This window comes from Anolis sagrei, chromosome 1, assembly GCF_037176765.1.
Source record: "Anolis sagrei isolate rAnoSag1 chromosome 1, rAnoSag1.mat, whole genome shotgun sequence".
In the NCBI taxonomy this organism is placed as follows: Eukaryota; Metazoa; Chordata; class Lepidosauria; order Squamata; family Dactyloidae; genus Anolis; species Anolis sagrei.
Genome location: NC_090021.1, coordinates 24,505,737 through 24,526,664, shown reverse-complemented (window position 1 = coordinate 24,526,664; position 20,928 = coordinate 24,505,737). Strand labels below are relative to the sequence as shown.

General features: G+C 41.4%; 1 protein-coding gene across 3 annotated transcripts in view; it reads right to left on the bottom strand.

Moving 5' to 3' along the window:
• The window catches only part of PPP2R5D (protein phosphatase 2 regulatory subunit B'delta), an 85,217-nt gene extending 64,289 nt beyond the window's left edge, over positions 1-20,928 (bottom strand). The window contains exons 1-2 of one of the 3 annotated variants that reach the window (XM_060754461.2): positions 20,797-20,928; positions 12,945-13,061 (exon numbers count right to left, since the gene is read on the bottom strand). In XM_060754461.2, the coding sequence (XP_060610444.2) occupies positions 12,945-13,061; positions 20,797-20,823 (144 nt within the window). In that variant the 5' untranslated portion in view covers positions 20,824-20,928. Of the gene's footprint in view, positions 1-12,944; positions 13,062-13,233; positions 13,342-20,796 lie in introns of those variants that run through there. The other 2 variants (XM_060754460.2, XM_060754462.2) reach the window with 2 other exon arrangements.

The following is a 20,928-nucleotide window of genomic DNA, read 5'->3' as shown; positions in this document are numbered from 1 at the left end:
CATCCATTTAACCCTTTCAATACATAGTTAATTTTTAATCTTTCTGACAATCCTCTCATCCATAAGAAATCATTATAATCCTACCTAAGAAACTACAGCTGATGTGGTTCATATAATGCAATTTTCTGAATCAGCACCCCAAATAACCCTAGAACAGCCCTAAAAAGCTAGACACCAAGAAAAACATTTTGTTGTTGAGTTCTGTAATGGTACTGATCTTTGGCACACTGGGAGGGGGAAAGTACTTGGCATCTGATCATTTATGAAGCATTACGTTAGATGCTTTCAAGATGCTTTTCAAGATCATTGACTTCCAAAACTATTTCACAGAATAAAGAAACACCAAACATGCTGTCGAAGGCTTTCATGGCCAGAATCACTGGGTTGCTGTGACTTTCTTCATTAGCTTCCCTATGCGGTCAGTAGTTCCCTTGATGTATGGTAAGAACACTTTTCATCTCGGTGGATCTTTGTCTATACTCTTGTGGCTTGTTCTTGGTCTTGCAGCTCTTCTGATGTCTGTCGTGGAGTCTCCATTGGTCTGTAGAGCCTAGTTTAGGTTGTTCAGTTCACCTTGAAGGTGGTGAGGTTCACATATTCATTTTGCATGGTCTGCCAGGGCTTTAATTGTGCTTCTTTTTCTACTTGGGTTATGGCTGGAGTTTACAGTCCAATGGAGATTCCACTACAGAAATCAGAAGAGCTGCAAGACTAAGAACAAGCCATAAGAGTAAAGACAAAGGTCTACCCAGAGGAAAAGTGTTTTTTCCATACATCAAGGGAACCACTGACCACATAGGGAAGCTGATGATGAAACACAATCTCCAAACAATCTACAGGCCCACTAAAAAAAAAAATCCAACAAATGCTCCATTCAGCAAAGGACAAGAGGGATCCTCTCACCTCTGCAGGAGTCTACCACATACCATGCAGCTGTGGACAAGTCTATATAGGGACCACCAAACGCAGCATTGCCCAGACACAAATCAAGGAACATGAAAGGCACTGTAGACTAATTCAACCAGAGAAGTCAGCCATAGCAGAGCACTTGATAAACCAACTTGGACACAAAATATTATTGGAGAACACAGAAATGCTGGACCACTCTAACAACCACCATGTCAGAATACATAGAGAAGCCATTGAAATCCACAAGCATGTGGACAATTTCAACAGAAAGGAGGAAACCATAAAATGAAAAAAATCTGGCTACCAGTATTGTAAAAATCAAAAATCAGGACAGTAAGGAAAGGAACTCAAAAACAAGGGAATTCCAAACAAGAAACAATCAGGGACAGCTAAAACCTCCCAACAAAGGATTCCCCCAGACAGTAAATTGCCAAGCCTTGAAGCTACAAGGCTTTTCAATGGTAATCAAGGTGATCAACTGCAGCATTCACACCTGCCTCAAACAGACAAGAGTTCTTTCTCCCACCCTGGGCATTCCACAAATATATAAACCCCAGTTGTCTTGTTTCCAACAAACCTCACAACCTCTGAGGATGCCTGCCATAGGTGTCAGGAGATAATGCTTCTGGAATATAGCCATACAGTCCGGAAATCTCACAGCAACCCAGAAAAACTAAATGTTTTGGAATAACTTTATCGTGGTATCACTGGAAGAAAAATGTTGGCATATTGTACCACTTTTCCTATCATTTTTTATGTTTAGGAAATCAGACCAGGCCTCTTTCTATCTGCTTGTTCAGATGCGTTTATTAGGGCTGGGAAAGATCTCTCCCTAAAATGCTGAAAAACTGTTATAAGCTCTGATTTTTCAACAACAACCCCTGAATCCTTCAGCCAATATGACCTTTCCAAGTTATGACTGTGGATCAAAAGAGAAGAAATATCAGATGTTCCATTATATGAGGTTAAATAGTATGTCTATTAGGTTCTTGTAGGTTTTTTCGGGCTATAGGGCCATGTTCCAGAGGGATTTCTCCTGACGTTTCGCCTGCATCTATGGCAAGCATCCTCAGAGGTAGTGATTCCAGCCATGAAAGCCTTCGACAGTATGTCTATTGTCTGCTCTAGGATAAGACAATTCAGTAGCTCCCAGGTACTCTGGATTGCAATTTCCATAACCTATCATTACAACCCATACTTCCTAAAGTTTATGGGTGCTGTAGTCTCAAATATAAGGCAAATAATGGGTTGCATGTCCTTGGTCTACTATGACCAGCAGAAGCTCCCCAAAGTCTTAAGCAGAAACCTTTCACATCACTAGATCCTTCTAGTTTGCAGAAAAAAGCTTTTATTGGTACAGATTTTTTTGACAACCAATACCCAGCCTTGCCTATTTACAAGCAGCAAAAGGTTAATGTATTGTCAAAGGCTTCCATGGCTGGAATCACTGGGTTGTTATAGGTTTTTCGGGCTATATGGCCATGCTCTAGAACAGTGGTTCTCAACCTGGGGTCCCCAGGTGTTTTTGGCCTACAACTCCCAGAAATCCCAGCCAGTTTACCAGCTGTTAGGATTTCTGGGAGTTGAAGGCCAAAAACATCTGAGGACCCCAGGTTGAGAACCACTGCTCTAGAAGCATTATCTCCTGACATTTCACCTACATCTATGGCAGGCATCCTCAGAGGTTGTGAGGTCTGGTTAAATCACTTGCTATATTCTATGTCTTTGCAAAGGAAGAACCAGAAAGAAAAATACTTTGGAGGAGTTTGGAAAACCTGAAATCAGAGTTGCATAAGGACAGCACACTCTGTCAGCCCAAGCAATGAGCTGGTACTTGCAGGAGATAATGGCTGTGGGTGGCTTCCATTTGAACAGCTATGACTATATCTTTGACTGCTGCAGATCTGACATGGAAGAGGAATCTGTAAAGAACATTGTAATTCATATTAGGAGGGGTGTGGGGCACTATTATTCAGAATGCAACCTCCTTTAGGTCTTAGGGGGAAAATGGCAAGGAAATCACATCAGGATTCTGCAGTCTGTGCATCTGATAAAGAACTCATGATTATGTATATTGCACGGATTGGTTGCACATCAGTATCAAGCTGCTATTGGATTCCTTACGGATTTAAAATCTGCATGATTGTTCCTTGAACACCAACACTGGAGTTACTTCTATGACGTTGTTTCTGTGAATTGTTCAGAAGCCTATTTCTGCACCAGAAGTGTCGTAATCCAATGGAGACAAGAGGTATTCCCAACACATAAGGGGAGCGGTTGCTCCTGACACGACAAAAAAACAAAAAAAAACAAACCACACACACACAAGGGAAGTCAAAGCTAGACACACAGAAAGAGAAAATGCACTTCTTCCATAGCCAGATCTCTATAGAGTGAGCAATTTATGGGCCTTCGTGATATTTTTGGACTGTAACTCCCAGCACATCGATGATGAAGGATGATGCATGTTGCAGTCCAACATAATCTGGAATGTCACAAGTTGCATGACCTTTGCTATGTTATAAGGCAGTGGTTTTCAACCTTTGGGCCCCCAGATGTTTTGGCCTTCAACTCCCAGAAATCCTAACAGTTCGTAAACTGGCCGGTATTTCTGGGATTTGTAGGCCAAAACACCTGGGGACCCACAGGTTGAGAACCACTGTTATAAGGGGATACCATATATACTTGTGCATAAGTTGAAAAAAATGACAAAAAATCAACTCAATGAAACTTTGGTTGACTCATATCCAGGTCAATACTGGGAGATACCCATGCGAACGCAGTGGCAACAGGCAGAGGTGAGACGCTCCCAACCCAATAATGGTTCTGGCCCATTTTACCTGTCCAAATGTATCTCCCATTACGAAACACCTAGGACTTTAAGATCGTCTGGGGAAGCCCTGCTCACTGTCTCCCCACCATCCTAATCACAGCTGGTGGGGACAAGAGACAGGGCCTTCTCTGTGGTGGCCCCTCGGCTATGGCATTCCCGCCCAAGCGAAATCCTTCCCTTCTGACCTTCTGGAAAAAGGTGAAATCCTGGCTGTGGGATCAGGCCTTTCCGGACTACACCAACGTAATGGTAGAGCTATGATTTAATGGACTCTGATGGACTCGAATAGACTGTGTGTAGGGTGATGATTTAATTCTGGCGATTGTTCTAATGTTTTACTGTTTTTATGATGTTTTTATAATGTTTTATACTGTTTTTACCTAAGATGTATATTTATGCTTTTGTTGTCAGCCACCCTGAGTCCCTCTGTGGAAGTTGAGATAAGACGGGATATTAATGTCCGAAATAAATAAACAAATCCCTTCCTCGGCCAAAAAAGCCCTTCCTTATTCCTCAGTTATTTTTCTGGCCTGAACACTGTTCAGCAGCAACAAGGAGAGGCTAAAGAATGTAAGGCACCCACCACTTGGGGCACTTGAGGTGGAGCACAGCAGCAGGAGTCATTCTTAATAGAGGCTTATTGTAAAAGCCTCTCTGCTGACATTAAAAATAGGCACTATAGCAGGCATGGGAAAACTTCAGCCCTCTAGGTGTTTTGAATTTCAACTCCCACCATTCCTAAGAACTTAAGCAGCTGAGGGGGGAAAGGAAAGGGCCTGAGGATGTTAGGAATGGTGGGAATTGAAGTCCAAAACACCCAGAGGGCCGAAGTTTGCCAATGCCTGCATTATAGCTGTTCTACAGAGAAGCTTGTGCAGTAAGCCTATATTAAAAATGGCGACTGCCACTTTGCTCCACCTGAAAACCCCAAATGGAGGGTGCACTGAATTGTTTGGGTTTCTCCATGTTGCTGCTGAAAGCCTCTCAGGTAGAAAAAGGAGGTGAGGAAAAAAGGAGAGAAGGAGAACTGCCTTTCTCTCTCTAGTTTAGGCATTGTAGGGATAATCGAGTGGGAACACTTCTCAACTTCATCTTCACACTGGGTCCCTAATAAAGACATGTTGCTTTCTTTGTTCTTCTTCCAACCTTTGTTTCCTCCAGTCCACATTCTCATTCTTTTTCCTCATTCATATTTCTTTCCCGATATGCATTTATATAGATGTAGACATTTTAAGATCAGCAATGCAATTTATAGCACTATCCTTGTAACTCCTATGACAAAAACAGATCTTCTTCTGGTAGCTCTTCCTGAGAATGTTTCCTCTCTATATTTTTAAAAGAAGACAAAAAGATTTGTCTGCTATATGCCTTAGGTTTTTCCCTCAATTTATCCATGGGAGATAGCAAAGTTCATAATTTTGGTCCCAAACTCTGCTCTCGACTTATATACAAGGTTGCCTTATATCACGGGCATATAGTAAATATAGGAGCCCCGATGGCGCAATGGGTTAAACCCTTGTGCCAGCAGGACGAATCCGGGAGTGAGCTCCAGCCTGTCAGCTCCAGCTTCTCATGCGGGGACATGAGAGATGCCTCCCACAGGATGGTAAAACATCTGGGCACCCCCCTGGGCAACATCCTTGCAGACGGCCAATTCTCCCACACCAGAAGCGACTTGCAGTTTCTCAAGTTGCTCCTGACACGGAAAAAAATAAATATATATTATATTTTAACACCTGATTTCTCTGATAACTGCAGAGTGCACCTGCTTGTAGCTGCACGCCAGTCTTGTAACAAAAAACAGATATAATTCTGTGCCTGGAAGTGACTGCAGTCTGCCTCTAATGTAATAGCAGTAAACAACAGTTTCTCAGCTATTCCAATTGCTTTTAGCCCAAGGAACATTTTGTTAATTAGTGTAATTTGCTGACCAATTTACATACTTTCTTCCTCACTTTCTTCTATTTAGAAGGAGCATGGGAAAAATCCCTGGACACTTAAAATGCATTTTTCTTTCTTTCTTTTTCCAAGAACGTCAGTGATAACACTAAACATTTTATACCAGGCACTTAGAGCACCTGAAATATTTCCCCAGACCTCCTTAAAATATACTGCCTGATGAAAAGGTTAAAAATATACTGCCTGATGCCTACATTACTTTACATCAACAACTGTGGCATACCAATATTTTTCCAAGCAAAAGTTAGCTTACAGATCCTCAGTTTCCTGCCAGGATATTCAAAAACTTTTAGCATATTTTTAGATGTCGTAAACATACAACTGTCTTTTTTTAACTAGTTGTGCAAAAAAAAACTTTCATTAAGAAGCAATAGTCATTCCAGAGCAGTATTTCTCAACCTTCCTAATGCTGTGGCCCTTTACTACAGTTCCTCATGTTGTGGTGACCCCCAACCATAAAATTATTATTGTTGCTACTTCATAACTGGAATTTTGCTACTGTTATGAATCGTAATGTAAATATCTGATATGCAGGATGTATTTTCATTCACTGGACCAAATTTGGCACAATTACCCGATACGCCCAAATCTGAACACTAATGGGGTTGCTGGGGGGGGGGGGGGGGGAGATTGACTTTGCCATTTGGGAGTTGTAGTTGCTGGGATTTGTAGTTCACTTACAATCAAAGAGCATTCTGAACTCCACCAATGATGGAATTGAACCAAACTTGGCACACAGAACTCCCATGATGCACAGAAAATACAGGAAGGCTTTAGTGGGCATTGACCTTGAGTTTTGGAGTTGTAGTTCACTTACATCCAGAGAGCACTGTGGACTCAAACAATGATGGATCTGAAGCAAACTTGACACGAATACTCAATATGCCCAAATGTGAACACTGGTGGAGTTTGGGGACAATATACTTGACATTTGGGAGTTGTAGTTGCTGGGTTTTATAGTTCACCTACAATCCAAGAGCATTCTGAACTCCACCAACAATGGAATTGAACCAAACTTGGCACACAGAACTCCCATGACCAACAGAAATTACTGGAAGGGTTTGGTGGGCACTGACCTTGAGTTTTGAAGTTGTAGTTCACCTACATCCAGAGAATACTGTGGATTCAAACAATGATGGGTCTGAACCAAACTTGACATGAATACTCAATATGCCCAAATGTGAACACTGGTGGAGTTTGGGGGCAATAGACCTTGACATTTGGGAGTTGTAGTTGCTGGGATTTATAGTTCACCTACAATCAAAGAGCATTCTGAACCCCACCAATGACAGAATTGTGTCAAATGTCCCACACAACATCCCCATGACGAACAGAAAATACTGGAGGGGCTTCTGAGAGACATAGTTTGACCCATGGAGAGCCCTTCGGGTTGGGAGGAATTGACAGTGAATTGACTACCGTTGGCTGAGAGGACAATCGGCCAATCACATCGGAGGAGGACTTTTGGTGGGAGGATTCCTTGGTCTGTTTCCAAACAGGAACAGAAGGACAGGCAGAGAGATCTTCAGCTCTCTCTGCCAAAGGGTTCCTATGACTATCAGAATATGTGTTTCTGATGGTATTTGGTGACCCCTCTGAAACCCTCCTAACGACCCCCCCCCCATAGGCCCAACCCCCAGGTTGAGAAACACTGTTCTAGAGCATCAGAACTCTCATCAATAAAACCATATTTAAAAATAAAATAGTAATTGTTATTTGAAAATCTAAATCAATGAAATTGGAAGATAATTAAATAATGCTAGCTCCAGCTAGCATCTAGCATCTTAATGATGAATTGATTTACCAGTGTCCTAGACTCACCCGTTATCATTCTTTCCCTCTTTACCCATGATTATATGTATCTAAGGGAACATTCATCTGATGAAATGAACTCTAATTCTGGAAACACAACATGTCCTTTAGTGCAGGGTTGGAAAATATTCAGCCCTCAAGATGTTGTTTCACTACAATTCCTAGAAACCTTGTGATCAGTAATGCTGGGATTTGCAGCTCAACAAAATCTGGAGGACAACACAATTCCAATTTCTTCTTGAAGATAGCACAAAACATAAAGGGATGATTGTTTTGTCTCTCTTCTCTGCAACACCACACCTACAAACCAAATGAGGGGTAGGACCTTTGATGCCTACGGGTAACTTGATGAAGAACTAGACAAGAATGGCACTTTGGGTGACTTGGAGATCTCTTTTGTCAGAGGTCGGAATTGATTAACTGCTAAAAGCTTTTTAAATTGGGCCAAAGATTGCATGTAGCCCCAGGGTTGAAGGCTACCCATCCTTGCTATTTAGGGGGAAAATTATTTTTCCGCAGGACTCTCTGATGATTAAATAAGTAATAACAAAAGGATGTGACTCTGAAAAAGCTGATATTTATATCTCAAAACATAGAAGAGAATACTCATCCCCTATGCATGAAATTGAGGGTCTTTCTGCAACTCACAAGGGATTGGGTTGCTTGAGTTTTCCAGGCTCTATAGCCATGTTAAAGAGGTATTCCCTCCTGACGTTTTCCCAAATCTATGGCAGGAATTCTCAGAGCCAAGAACTCTTGTCTGCTTGAGGCAAGTGTGAATGTTGTAATTGGCCACCTTGATTAGCATTGAATGGCCTTACAGCTTCAAAGCCTGGCTGCTTCCTGCCTGGGGGAATCCTTTGTTGGAGGTGTTAGCTGGCCCTGATTGTTTCTTGTCTCGAACCCCTTATTTTTTTAGTGTTGCTCTTTATTTACTGTCCTGATTACCATGAAAATGAACAAAATCTGGCTACCAGTATTTTTTTTTAAACTCTAAAATCAGGAGAGTAAATAATGAACAACACTCAGAAAACAGGGACATTCCAGATATGAAACCATCAGGGAGAGCTAACACAAGGGGTCCTCAAACTATGGCCTGGGGGCCGGATACGGCCTTCCAAGGTCATTTACCCGGCCCTCGCTCAGGGTCAACCTAAGTCTGAAACTACTTTAAAGCACACAACAACAACAACAATCCTATCTCATCAGCCAAAAGTAGGCCCACACTTCCCATTGAAATACTAATGTTTATTATTGTTAAAATTGTTCTTCATTTTAATTATTGCATTGTTTTTACGTTGTTGTTTTTTTGCACTACAAATAAGATGTGTGCAGTGTGCATAGGAATTAATTCATGTTTTTTTCAAATTATAATCCGGCCCTCCAACAGTTTGAGGAATTGTAACTTGGCCCTCTGTTTAAAAAGTTTGAGGACCCCTGGCTAACACCATCCAACAATGGATTTCCCCAGGCAGGAATCAGTCAGGCCTTGAAGTTGCAAGGCTTTGCAATGCTAATCAAGGTGATTAATTCCAACATTCACACTTGCATCCAACAGACAAGAGTTCTTTCCCCCCACCCTGGACCTTTATCTAGTTTACAATATACCTCACAACCTCTGAGGGTGCCCGCCATAGATGTGGGCAAAACGTCAGGAGAAAATGCTTCTGGAACATGGCCATACAGCCCGGAACACTCACAGCAACCCAATGATTCCAGCCATGAAAGCCTTCGACAACTCAGAAGGAATTCTCCCAACTCTTACTGGAAATCTTACTGGAGAAATCCCCAAAAGTCCCAACATATTCCTCTAAGGCCAATTTGGAAATCTTATTAAAATGTACTGATATGAGAGCATAAATTCATTAAAAAAATAGCTTTATTACTTATACATGATAATGTAATTCCCGTACAAGAGGAGAAAGAATTGGTTTCTAATTTGATAACAGCAGCTAAATTGTTAATAGCAAAAAAATGGAAGGAAAAAAAAAGAAATTCAATTAGAAGAATGCTATAGGGAAATTTGGAATATAGTGATTAATGATAAGCTAACTTGCAATATTAAAATTAAAAGGGGAATATGTAAACAAACAGACTTTTGGAAAATATGGGGAAAATTTATCAAGGGAAAGGGGTATAAGCCAGCAAGAGAAACAATGATATTTTGGAATGGTGAAACAACATGAGTTGGTTGGTCCTGGTGGAGGGGGCACAAACTAAGGGTAAGGGGAAGAGGGGGAAAATGGTATAATAATAATTATAAAGAAATACAATATGTATAACTGGATAAAAGGTGTGTGATAGAATTATATGTAGCACAAGTTGTAATGGAAATTTAAAAATAATGATAAGAAATATGATCAAAGAAGTTTTTGATGTTTATTTATTGTTAGATTGTATATTATAAAGAATTAAATTTAAAAAGAAAAATTTAAAAAAGAAAAAAAGAAAATTAAAAAAGTTTAAAGAAAATGAGATCATAAATTCGTAATTATCTGAACTTCAGGCACAAAATGGGTTTCCTCCCTGCACATTGCCAGGAAGACACGCATTCAAACCATGGGTTGTCTGCTCTGCAGAAAACTACATGAAAATAACTAATTCCTGGGTATCAGCATTCAATATTTTAGCTCCAAGCAACCAAGTCCTATCTGCAACTGACCACTGACCCTGAAACATATGTAATTGGATCAGAAAAAAGTCTAATGTTTTCAGTGGTGCATATATTGCACAGGTAAGCAAAGGGCTGCAAGTTAAATGGTTCTTTGTTTCTTTATATATGGGAACTTAACTGATTCCCAATTAAAGTGACTAGAGCGACTCTCCAGAGACAAATGAAAGCAGCCACTGAGCAGCAGCAGGAGAACTGTATAAGCTACAAACCCCTCTAAAAGGTTCAGGAGAAAGAAATCAAAGAGACTATCGTGACCATTTATATATCAGCTGCATCCACACTGCAGAATTATAGCAGCTTGAAATCACATTAACTGCTATGGCTTCATGAAATGGAATTCTGGAATGTGTAGTTTTGTGAGATATTTATCCTTCTCGGTCAGATAATTTTGGTGACACAACAAACTACAAATCCCAGGATTCCATACGATGGAGCCTTGGCAGTGGAAGTGTCAAACTACTATAATTCTGCAGTGCACATGGTCTCATACTCAATTGTAATACACCTGTTGCATACCCTACCTGTAGTAAAGATGTAGTATTATATTTAGCATTGATACAGAATGCTGTAGTATTCCTTTCACTACAAGCTGAAGAAAAGAACAAATATTCTGATCTTTTGTGCTCTGCAGATATAGATAAGAGATATTAACAATTACTTGAGTTTCAGCAGCAACGGGGGTGGAATCTAACACCTTGCTATTCATGCGCAGACTATGAAAGAAAGTCTGCAAAATGCTACTCCTCTGTGTCACAATCAATTATCTCAGTATGTCTCTTTTAAACCATGCCCCATTCCTTGAATTTATTTGCCACTAAAACTGCATGCCACTTGGTCCTTTAGTAACTAGCATATAAACAAACTATTGGACCAGACTGCTCTTTTATGTTCCTTTAACTTTCCACAGGTTTTTGCTCTCACTCTACTTAATTATATCTCCCATGAGATGCAAACAATTCATAATAATTCAGTATGATTCCCATATATCCAGGACTGCAACCTGTGGTTTCATTTACCAATCTCTAACAAAATATGTCCTTTCCAAGATTCTCGAGGTGGTGCACTGGAAGTTGACCAAAGTTATGCTAGAGAACTGAGCAATGCCTAAATTTGACCTTTCTGACCATTTTCTAGGTCCTCTAGCATACTTCTGCTATAAGTTATATATAAAGTTGTTTATTATTATTATTATTATTATTATTATTATTATTATTATTATTATCTCCAGCTCATTCCTTGTTTAGGTATCAGCCAGCACATCAACGACTTAAATAAAGAAATATTTTTCTAAGATCTACAGAGACACTTGCTGGAACACCCCAACAAGTGAGAGTCCAAAAGTGGCAGGCTCAAACCCAGAACCTCAATCAATGGCTGATACCAAATGAGGGACTCCCCCCTGGGCACACAAAAAACTGGCCAACTTGGAAGGCGCTGAACAGACTGTGTTCTGGCACCACAAAATGGGTTTCCCAGTTGGGAAAATTCTTGTCTGCTGGAGCTAGGTGTGAATGTTTCACCTGACCACCTTGATTAGCATTTGATGGCCTGGCAGTGCCTGGGGCAATCTTTTGTTGAGAAGTGATTAGATGCCCTTGATTGTTTCCTCTCTGTTGTTTTGCTGTTGTAATTTTAATTGTTTTAATTTGATTAGCATCAAATGCTAATCAAGGTGGTCAGTTGAAACATTCATACCTAGCTCCAACAGACAAGAGTTCTTTGTCCCACCCTGGTCATTCCACAGATATATAAACCCATTTTCCTAGTTTCAACAACCTCACTACCTCTGAGGATGCTTGCCATAGATGCAGGCGAAATGTCAGGAGAGAATGCCTCTAGAACATGGCCATATAGCCCGATAAAACCTACAACAACCCAGTGATTCTGGCCATGAAAGCCTCCGACAATAAACTCTGAATTGCTACCATAATTAGGTTGTGATCTTAACAGTTTATGATCTATATACGCCAATGGACAGCAATCCTGACAGGTCATGATCTATTGTCCTCCATAAATACAGGGATTCCAAAATCTAAAATACTTCTGGTCCTAAGCACTTCAGGTAAGAAATACTCAACCTAAACTATAGCAGTGGCAGGGAATCAAGTGCCTGGAAGATCTTATAAGCATGGAGTATTTCTGCATATCCACTACTTCATTAGAGACTTCTGAAATATATTCTAGGAGGTCCCAATACAACTCTCTACCCTCCAGTTACCCACCCCTCATTATAAATTTGTTATTGAGTTCAGTTGCTAACTCTAAAAATCCTGAAATTTATTTATTTGTTTATTTATTATTAGGAGCATCTCTATCCCGTCCTTCTCACTTCCAAAGAGGGACTCAGGACGGCTACCAACAGGCACCATTCAGTGCCAAACAATAAAAACAAAGCATAATATACATTTAGCATACATTAAAACAATTATAAATGCATTAAGACATGCCACAAATCCTCTCATCTTTTAGACTACTGGTTGGATCTGTATACTCACAGACGTGCACACACTTGTTGTTTTAAGAAGAAACAAATGCATCAACAATACACATTTGCTTCCAGGCAAGCTAACTAAGCACTTTCACGGTGCAATCCTACATACACGTCTACTCAATACGCAACAGTTGCTGCTCCCAACCCCACCCTGAAAAAAATTATGTTCAAAAACAGACACTTCCTGCTAATCAGTTTTAATTTAACTCAATGTTAACCGGTATATAATGCACAACATATAATCCTTTGCAGAATAAGTATCCTACCTCTTCTGAATTTTCTGTGCTGCCATCTTTCCCGGTCCCACTGCTGCCACTACCACTGCTGCTGCTGCTGCTGCTGCTACTAGCTTTTGTAGTGCTTTTGGTCGATTTTGGAGGGTCCTGGAGGATGAAACGAAAGAGAAACACAAAGAAGAGAAAGAGCATTTACAGATGAGTTGCTCCATTAAGGACTTATTACGGTTCACGTCCAAATGAGACAAATATTGTGAAACTGGAATTCCAGTGACCACAAAAAACGACATTTCCCCCAGGAACAACTTCGATAGCATACCATGCTCCACAAGTGGCTGCCCGAGAGGGATGTTCTTCCCAGGACAAGAGAAAGGTCTCTGTACAGAAACACACTGAGCATCCTCTAAGCAGCGCCCCTGGCCTGATCCATTCTCTTTCCCTTCTGAAAAGGCATCTGACTTCTTAAGCCCACCCCTTCCCTCCCACTGAATGGGGGAAACCACCCCTTTAACTGCAAAGGAATACAACCCTTTGAAGAGCTCTCCAGCCTCTGCTAACTGCTCCTTGGAAGGAAAAGGACTTATGTGTCAAACCAAGGACATGCTGGGAAGGAAGGAAGCTATTATTTAGGCAATGTAGATCCAGAGAAAGGTCAGGGAATAAACTAAGGAAGCTGCGACGTATCACCTGTAGTGAGCAGCTAAAAAGCCAATGGGATTTTTTAGCTGCTCAGATAGGAATATAGTGATCAGTGCTTCTCAACCTGCGGGTCCCAGATGTTTTGGCTTACAACTCCCAGAAATCCCAGTTTACCAGCTGTTAGGATTTCTGGGAGTTGAAGGCCAAAACATCTGGGGACCCACAAGTTGAGAACCACTGGTCTAGATCAAGGAAAGTCATGGTGCCCCTCTATTCAGCTTTGGTTAGATCTCACCTAGAATAGTGGCTTCTCAACCTGTGAGTCCCCAGGTATTTTGGCTTACAACTCCCAGAAATCCCAGTTTACCAGCTGTTAGGATTTCTGGGAGTTGAAGGCCAAAAACATCCGGGGACCCCAGGTTGAGAACCACTGGTCTAGATTAAGAGAAATCATGGTGCCCCTCTATTCAGCTTTAGTTAGACCTCACCTAGAAGAGTGTGTCCAGTTCTGGGCAACACAGTTTTAAAGAGATATCAACAAACTGGAAGGTGTCCAGAAGAGGGCAACTAAAATGATCAAAGATCTGGAGCATCTTGAACTGGGTATGTTTAGCATGCAGAAGAGAAGGTTGAGAGGAGACATGATAACCATGTATAAATATGTGAAAGGGAGTCATAAGGAAGAGAGAGCACAATTGTTTTCTGTTGCCCTTGAGACTAGGACTCTGAGCAATGGGTTCAAATTATAGGAAAAGATATTCCACCTGAACATTAGGAAGAACATATTGACTGCACAAGCTGTTCAATAGTAGAACTCTCTGCCTTGGAGTGTAGTGGAAGCTCCTTCCTTGGAAACTTTTAAACAGAGGCTGGATAGTCATCTGTCAGGGATACTCTGTGATTTCCTGCATGGTAGGAGATTGGACTAGATGGCCTCTGTCAGTGGTTCTCAACCCGTGGGTCCCCAGATGTTTGGCCTCCAACTCCCAGAAATCCAAACAGCTGGTATATTGGCTGGGATTTCTGGGAGTTGTAGGACTAAACACCTGGGGATCCACAGGTTGAGAACCCCTGGCCTATGTGGTCTCTTCCAACTCTATTACTCTACCTGTGAGTAGAAGAGACAGTCCATGAGAGGACAAAGCAAAGTCCTGGAAGGCTGAAGTTAAGTCAGGCAGGTTTAGCCACAAAAGGGTAGGAATTTCAAGGTGAGGGAGGTTCCTATCTAGCCTATAAAAAGTAGCAGAATTCTTTACTCTACCTTTCCCAACTGGGATGCATCTATATTGTAGAATTATTGCAGTTTGCCATGGTTCAATGCTACAGCAATCATGGGATTCGTAAAGCTAAACCTCCCATTATCCTACAGCATTGAGCCATGGCAGTTAAAGTGTGTCAAACTGCTTTAATTCTACAGTGTAGATGCACCTTCAGGGACCTCTTCTGGGTATTATCATAACTCTTATTTATCCCACATCTAACATATCTGAATGGAAGTTGGCGAAGAATGAATGAAAAGGAAACTAAACCCTGAAATCTACTTCAAAGATCACTTCCTCGTGGTAAGTTACTTATGATCTGCTAGCAAGCTAACTAGTTTGAATCCCATGACACACTTGGGTGACCATGAATCAGAAAAAAATTAAGGATTTGATGGGACTTATCCTTAGGTCAGTTTGTAAGTCAAGGCGAAATGAACTCTAACACCACTTTAGTAAATACACCTGACAACTTCTGAGGATGCCTGCCACAGATGTGGGCAAAATGTCAGGAGAGAATACTTCTGGAACATGGTCAAACAGCCCAGAAAACTCACAGCAACACAGTAAGCAATGTTATCCATACTTTGCAGGAAATCGTAGGGCCCGTGTAATGTTATATCCTGGAAATATGGGACTATTACACTCTAATATTCACCTATAGTTGTTTATTCATAATGATAATGCATGTGGTGCCATGGATTCGCACAGGCAATCAAGTGCAACCCTGTTCATACATGCTCCTATGTTTCATAACACATCTCCCCATATACAAAAGTAAAACATAGGGAGATCCCTTACAACAACTCAGACCTTGATCCATCTAGTTTAGCAGTGTCTACTAAAACCTGGAAGAAGCTGCCAGTCAGTCTAGACTCTCCAGGGTTTTCAGCAGGCTTATTTCCAGCCTCATCTGACAAAATCAAATATACCACATTCTTCATTTGGAAGCATGTATTCCACCACTACTAGAAATGTTACATTCATGGCATTAGCATTCAGCATGCAAATTAAGCCCAAACAAATTCCTTTCTCTGTGTGTGTGTATATATATGTATATGTATATATTTCAATGTGCAGTACTAAGTATGAGAGCTAGTGTGAGGTAGAGGCCCGAGCATTGGAGCATAACTTGTTGTTCGACGATGGAAACCCACTGGGTGACCTTGGGCAAGTCACAATCTCTCAGTCTCAGAAGACAAAGAAAACAGTTTGACAAGCTCCCATTAGGATTGCCATACGTTGGAGAGAACTTGAAGGCCCACAATCACTTTTTGCATTATATTCTATTACACAAATATTATCATTGCATTTATTTAGATCAGTAGTTCTCAACCTGTGGGTCCCCAGGTATTTTGGCCTCCAACTCTCAGAAATACCAATCAGTTTACCAGCTTTTAGGATTTCTGGGAGTTGAAGGTCGAACCATCTGGGGACCCACAGGTTGAGAACCACTGGTTTAGATCCTCCTTTTGCCCCAGCCACGGGTCTTAAATAACAGCACATGTGGACATGTGCATTATTCTTAGGATATCTTTTGTGCTTATTCACAACTTCAGTACCTACACTCTGTGTACATCCTGCATATAGTAGCTCTGAATTTCATCTGTGAGACTCTCTATATGTTGTTACCCCTCCAACTATTTTGATTTCCCACTTTTTCAGCTCCTTTACAAACATACTGCCTTTCTTCACCTTTTCCTACTCTGTCCCCCTTTCTCCTCAGTTTACTTCAAAGTTGGGTCATGTGATTTTAATTTATGTTTTAATGCTATGATTTAATGGGTTTGGTTTTAATGTTTTTGTTTATTTACCAATATATTAATATATGGCATTGGATTGTTGCCTTTGTAAGGCCGCCATGAGTCCACTTCGAGATTGAGAAGAGCAGGATATAAATGTGGTAGATAAATAAATAAAGGTTGCAAACTCAGACCCCATCTACACTGCCATATTTGCCAATGGAGACCCCACCTACACTGCCATATAATGCAGATTGAAACTTCATTACATGTTAGTGAAGACTCATATTGCTCTGAGATCAGAATGAAGAAAGGGACCAGAAAGGTAGTTCCATCTTGTCTCCTGCACTGTGCTTATAGTATAATATAATTCAATATAATATAAAATATTGTACATAATGTAGATATTATAATGTAATACAATATACTACTACTAATAAAATGATATTATAATTATATTTTATATTAAATGTAATACTATTAATATTACAGTAGTACAATGTAATATATAATATTAATATTGTGGTATGATAATAATAATATATTGTATTTAATTTTTGCTTGTAAGCTGCTCTGAGTTCCCTTCGGGGTGAGAAGGGTAGCATATAAATGCCATAAATAAATAAATAAATAAATAAATAAATAAATATTGGATTGCATGAGACTACACAGCAGGGAGGGATGCAATCTTGCCCTTCCCACTACTGCAGTGGTTCCCAAATTGTGATCTGTGGACCACCAGTGGTCTGCAAGAATGAAAATATGGTCCGTGGCCTCACCATTACTACAGCGTTGCCTCAAAACCACACGGCAATGAGAACGATTGGTCTCACTAAACCATCTTATAGAGCTGAGGCAATAGGGATGTCGGGAAGCTAGAGCTGATGTGGTCTATCCAATGCAATTTTCTTAACAGTATTATATGAGTCTACACAGCAGGGAGGGATGCAATCCTGCCCCTCCCACTAGAGCAGTGGTTCCCAACCTGTGGTTCGTGGATCACCAGTGGTCCAAAAGACCTAAAGTATTGTCCGTGGCCTCACCATTGCCTCAAAACCACGCAGCAATGAGAGCGACTGCTCTCGCAAAACCCTCTTATAGTGCCGAGTCAACGGGGATGTTGGGAGGGGAGAGGCTGACTATACACAAAAGATTATTACTACCACATTGGCTATGGATTATTAAATATGGTTTTCTATGGGCAAGCAGATGGCGACTACTGCATCGCATATGTTCTGATCAGAAAATAGAGCTGATGTAGTCTATCCAATGCAATTTTCTGAATCAGCACCCCAAATAACCAAACCAAAACTAAAGTTCAAAAACCGATAAAAAGCTATAAAATCCCCACACCCATCTTACGCTTGTGCAGTGCTGCCTGAGAATTGTCTCTTAACAGAATCATGGTATATATAGCTGTTTACAATACAGCCTGCTATGTCTGCTATTTCACCATATAGCACACAAACCCAATACTCCATAAACATTTACATGGGCTCTTGGTGGTCACTGAGGTTTGCTTCTAGGACATCACACTGATGCCAAAATCTGTAGATGACCAAGTCCCACTATATTCAGTGGCAAAGTAAAATGATAAAACTAACATTTGCTTTTTGACATTTTTAGAAGCCATGGACAATTGAATTTGTGAATGAAGAATCCGTGAATACGGAGAGCCAACTATTGCAAACTCTACGTGTAGGCTCTATCTTCACCAGGCATGGGCAAACTACCGGCTGCTAGGAATTGTGGGAGTTGAAGTCCAAAACATCTGGAGGGCCCAAGTTTACCCGGGCCTGCACTAGATATTCAGATTTGTGTACTTGTTTACATGTTTCTCTGCTTTGCGTTCCGATCTGGGAGAACAGTGAGATAGAAATAAATAAATACATAAATAATAAACTTCAGAAAAGTGGCCAATATCCTGAAAGTCTTCCTTTTTTTTAGATTACAGCTATCCTAATCCCTGGCTGGCAAGGGTAGCTAGAGAGCTAATGGCCATCTGTCAGGAGGGCTTTAATTGTGTCTTCCTGCATGGCTGGATGGCCCTGGGGAATCTCTCTCAACTCTAGGAATTTATTATTATTATTATTATTATTATTATCATCATCTCACCTTTCGGATTATGCAGTGATCTCTTCTTTTTCCCCTTTATGCTGGAGCTGCAATTACCCAATATCTTCTGTTCACACATAAGCATGTGCAGATTACATGCAACTCCACATTCACATACATGTAGAGTGCATACAACTCCTTCACATGCACATGTGTATAGAGTATGCACAACTCCTCATTCATATGCACACACATGTAAAGTACACACTAGTTCACATTCACGCATACATGTGTATAGCGTACACACAACTCCTTATTCACATGCACGTGTGTAGAGTACACACAACTCTTCATTCACATGCACACATGTGTAAAGTACACACTAGTTCCCATTGACACATGCAAGTGTATAGAATACACACAACTTCTCATTCATATGCACACGTGTGTAAAGTACATGCAACTCCTCATTCTCATGCACAAGTGTAAGTACACATAACTCCTCATTCACATGCACACATGGAAAGTACACACAAATTCCCATTCACACATAAGTGTGTAGAGTACGCACAACTCCTCATTCACATGCATGTGTGTGTAGAATACACACAACTCCTCACTCACTTGCATACACATGTAAAGTAAATGCAAGTTCCCATTCACACATACATACGTGTAGAGTACATGCAACTCCTCATTCAAATGCATACATGTGCAGAATACACACAACACATTCACAATTACACATGCACATGAGTGCAGAGAACACGTAACTCCTTCACATACACATGCATGCAAAGTACACACAACTCCTCCTTCACATGGACATGTGTGTAGAGCACACACAACTCCTCATTCATACACAACTCTTCATTCACATGCAAACGTGTACAGAGTACACGCAACTCCTGATTCACATGCATGCGTGTAGAGTATAGACAACTCCTTTCATAGGCACGCACATGTAGAGTACATGCAACTCTTAATTCACATACACACAACTCCTCATTCATACACAACTCTTCATTCACATGCAAATGTGTACAGAGTACACACAACTCCTGCTTCACATGCATGTGTGTAGAGTACACAAAACTCCTCATTCATATGCACACACATGTGGAGTACATGCAACTCTTAATTCACATACACACAACTCCTCATTCATACACAACTCTTCATTCACATGCAAATGTGTACAGAGTACACACAACTCCTGCTTCAGATGCATGTGTGTAGAGTACACAAAACTCCTCATTCATATGCACACACATGTAGAGTACATGCAACTCTTAATTCACTTACACACAACTCCTCCTTCACATGCACACACATGCAGAGTACAGTCTTCCTTCAGATGCACATGCGTGTAGAGTACATGCAACTCCTCCTTCACATGCACAACGTGTAGAGTACACGCAACTCCTCATCCACATACCCACAACTCCTCCTTCACATGCACACACATGCAGAGTACAGTCTTCCTTCAGATGCACATGCGTGTAGAGTACATGCAACTCCTCCTTCACATGCACAACGTGTAGAGTACACGCAACTCCTCATCCACATACCCACAACTCCTCCTTCACATGCACACAGATGCTGAGCACACACCACTCCTCCTTCACATGAGTGTGGAGAGCACACAACTCCTCATTCACATACACACAACTCCTCCTTCACATGCACACAGATGCAGAGCACACACCACTCCTCCTTCACATGAGGGTAGAGTGCACGCAACTCCTCCTTCACATGCACACGCTTGTAGAGTACACGCACCATCCTCTTTGATGCTGAGCCTCTCCTCCATGCAAAGCCCCCACTGGCTGCTTTCCTTTCATCCCCGCCTTGCATTGTCTCCTCTCTGTGTGTATTGCCAACCTAGACATGCCCCTCTGCAGGTGTGTTGCATTGAGAGCTTGGCCTTTCCCCCTAATGTATAGATACAGATGTATGGTCAATAGATATATGTTTGTGTGCTGGGGAGGGACTGGGCTGGCATGGCTGCAAATCCTCTTTCTTGCCATGGGAAAGGCAATTGCTGCTGCTGCAGTGGCCCATCCAAGGCCCAGCAGAGGAGGCCTGCCTGCCTGGCTCCCTCCCTGCGAGGCCCGGCCAGCCTTCCTTCTTCCCCTCCCCTTTGCGCCAAGCCCTTCCCTGCTGGGGAGAGGGGCCCCTCCTCACCTTCTCCTTCTTCAGCTTGTAGGGCATCCCGGACCGTGAAGGGCTGCCTGTGGCCCCGCTCTCGGCCTTTCTCTCGTCTCTCGCCCGCTTCTCCTCCTCCTCGCCGCCGCCTCCCTCCTCTCCTCTCCTCTC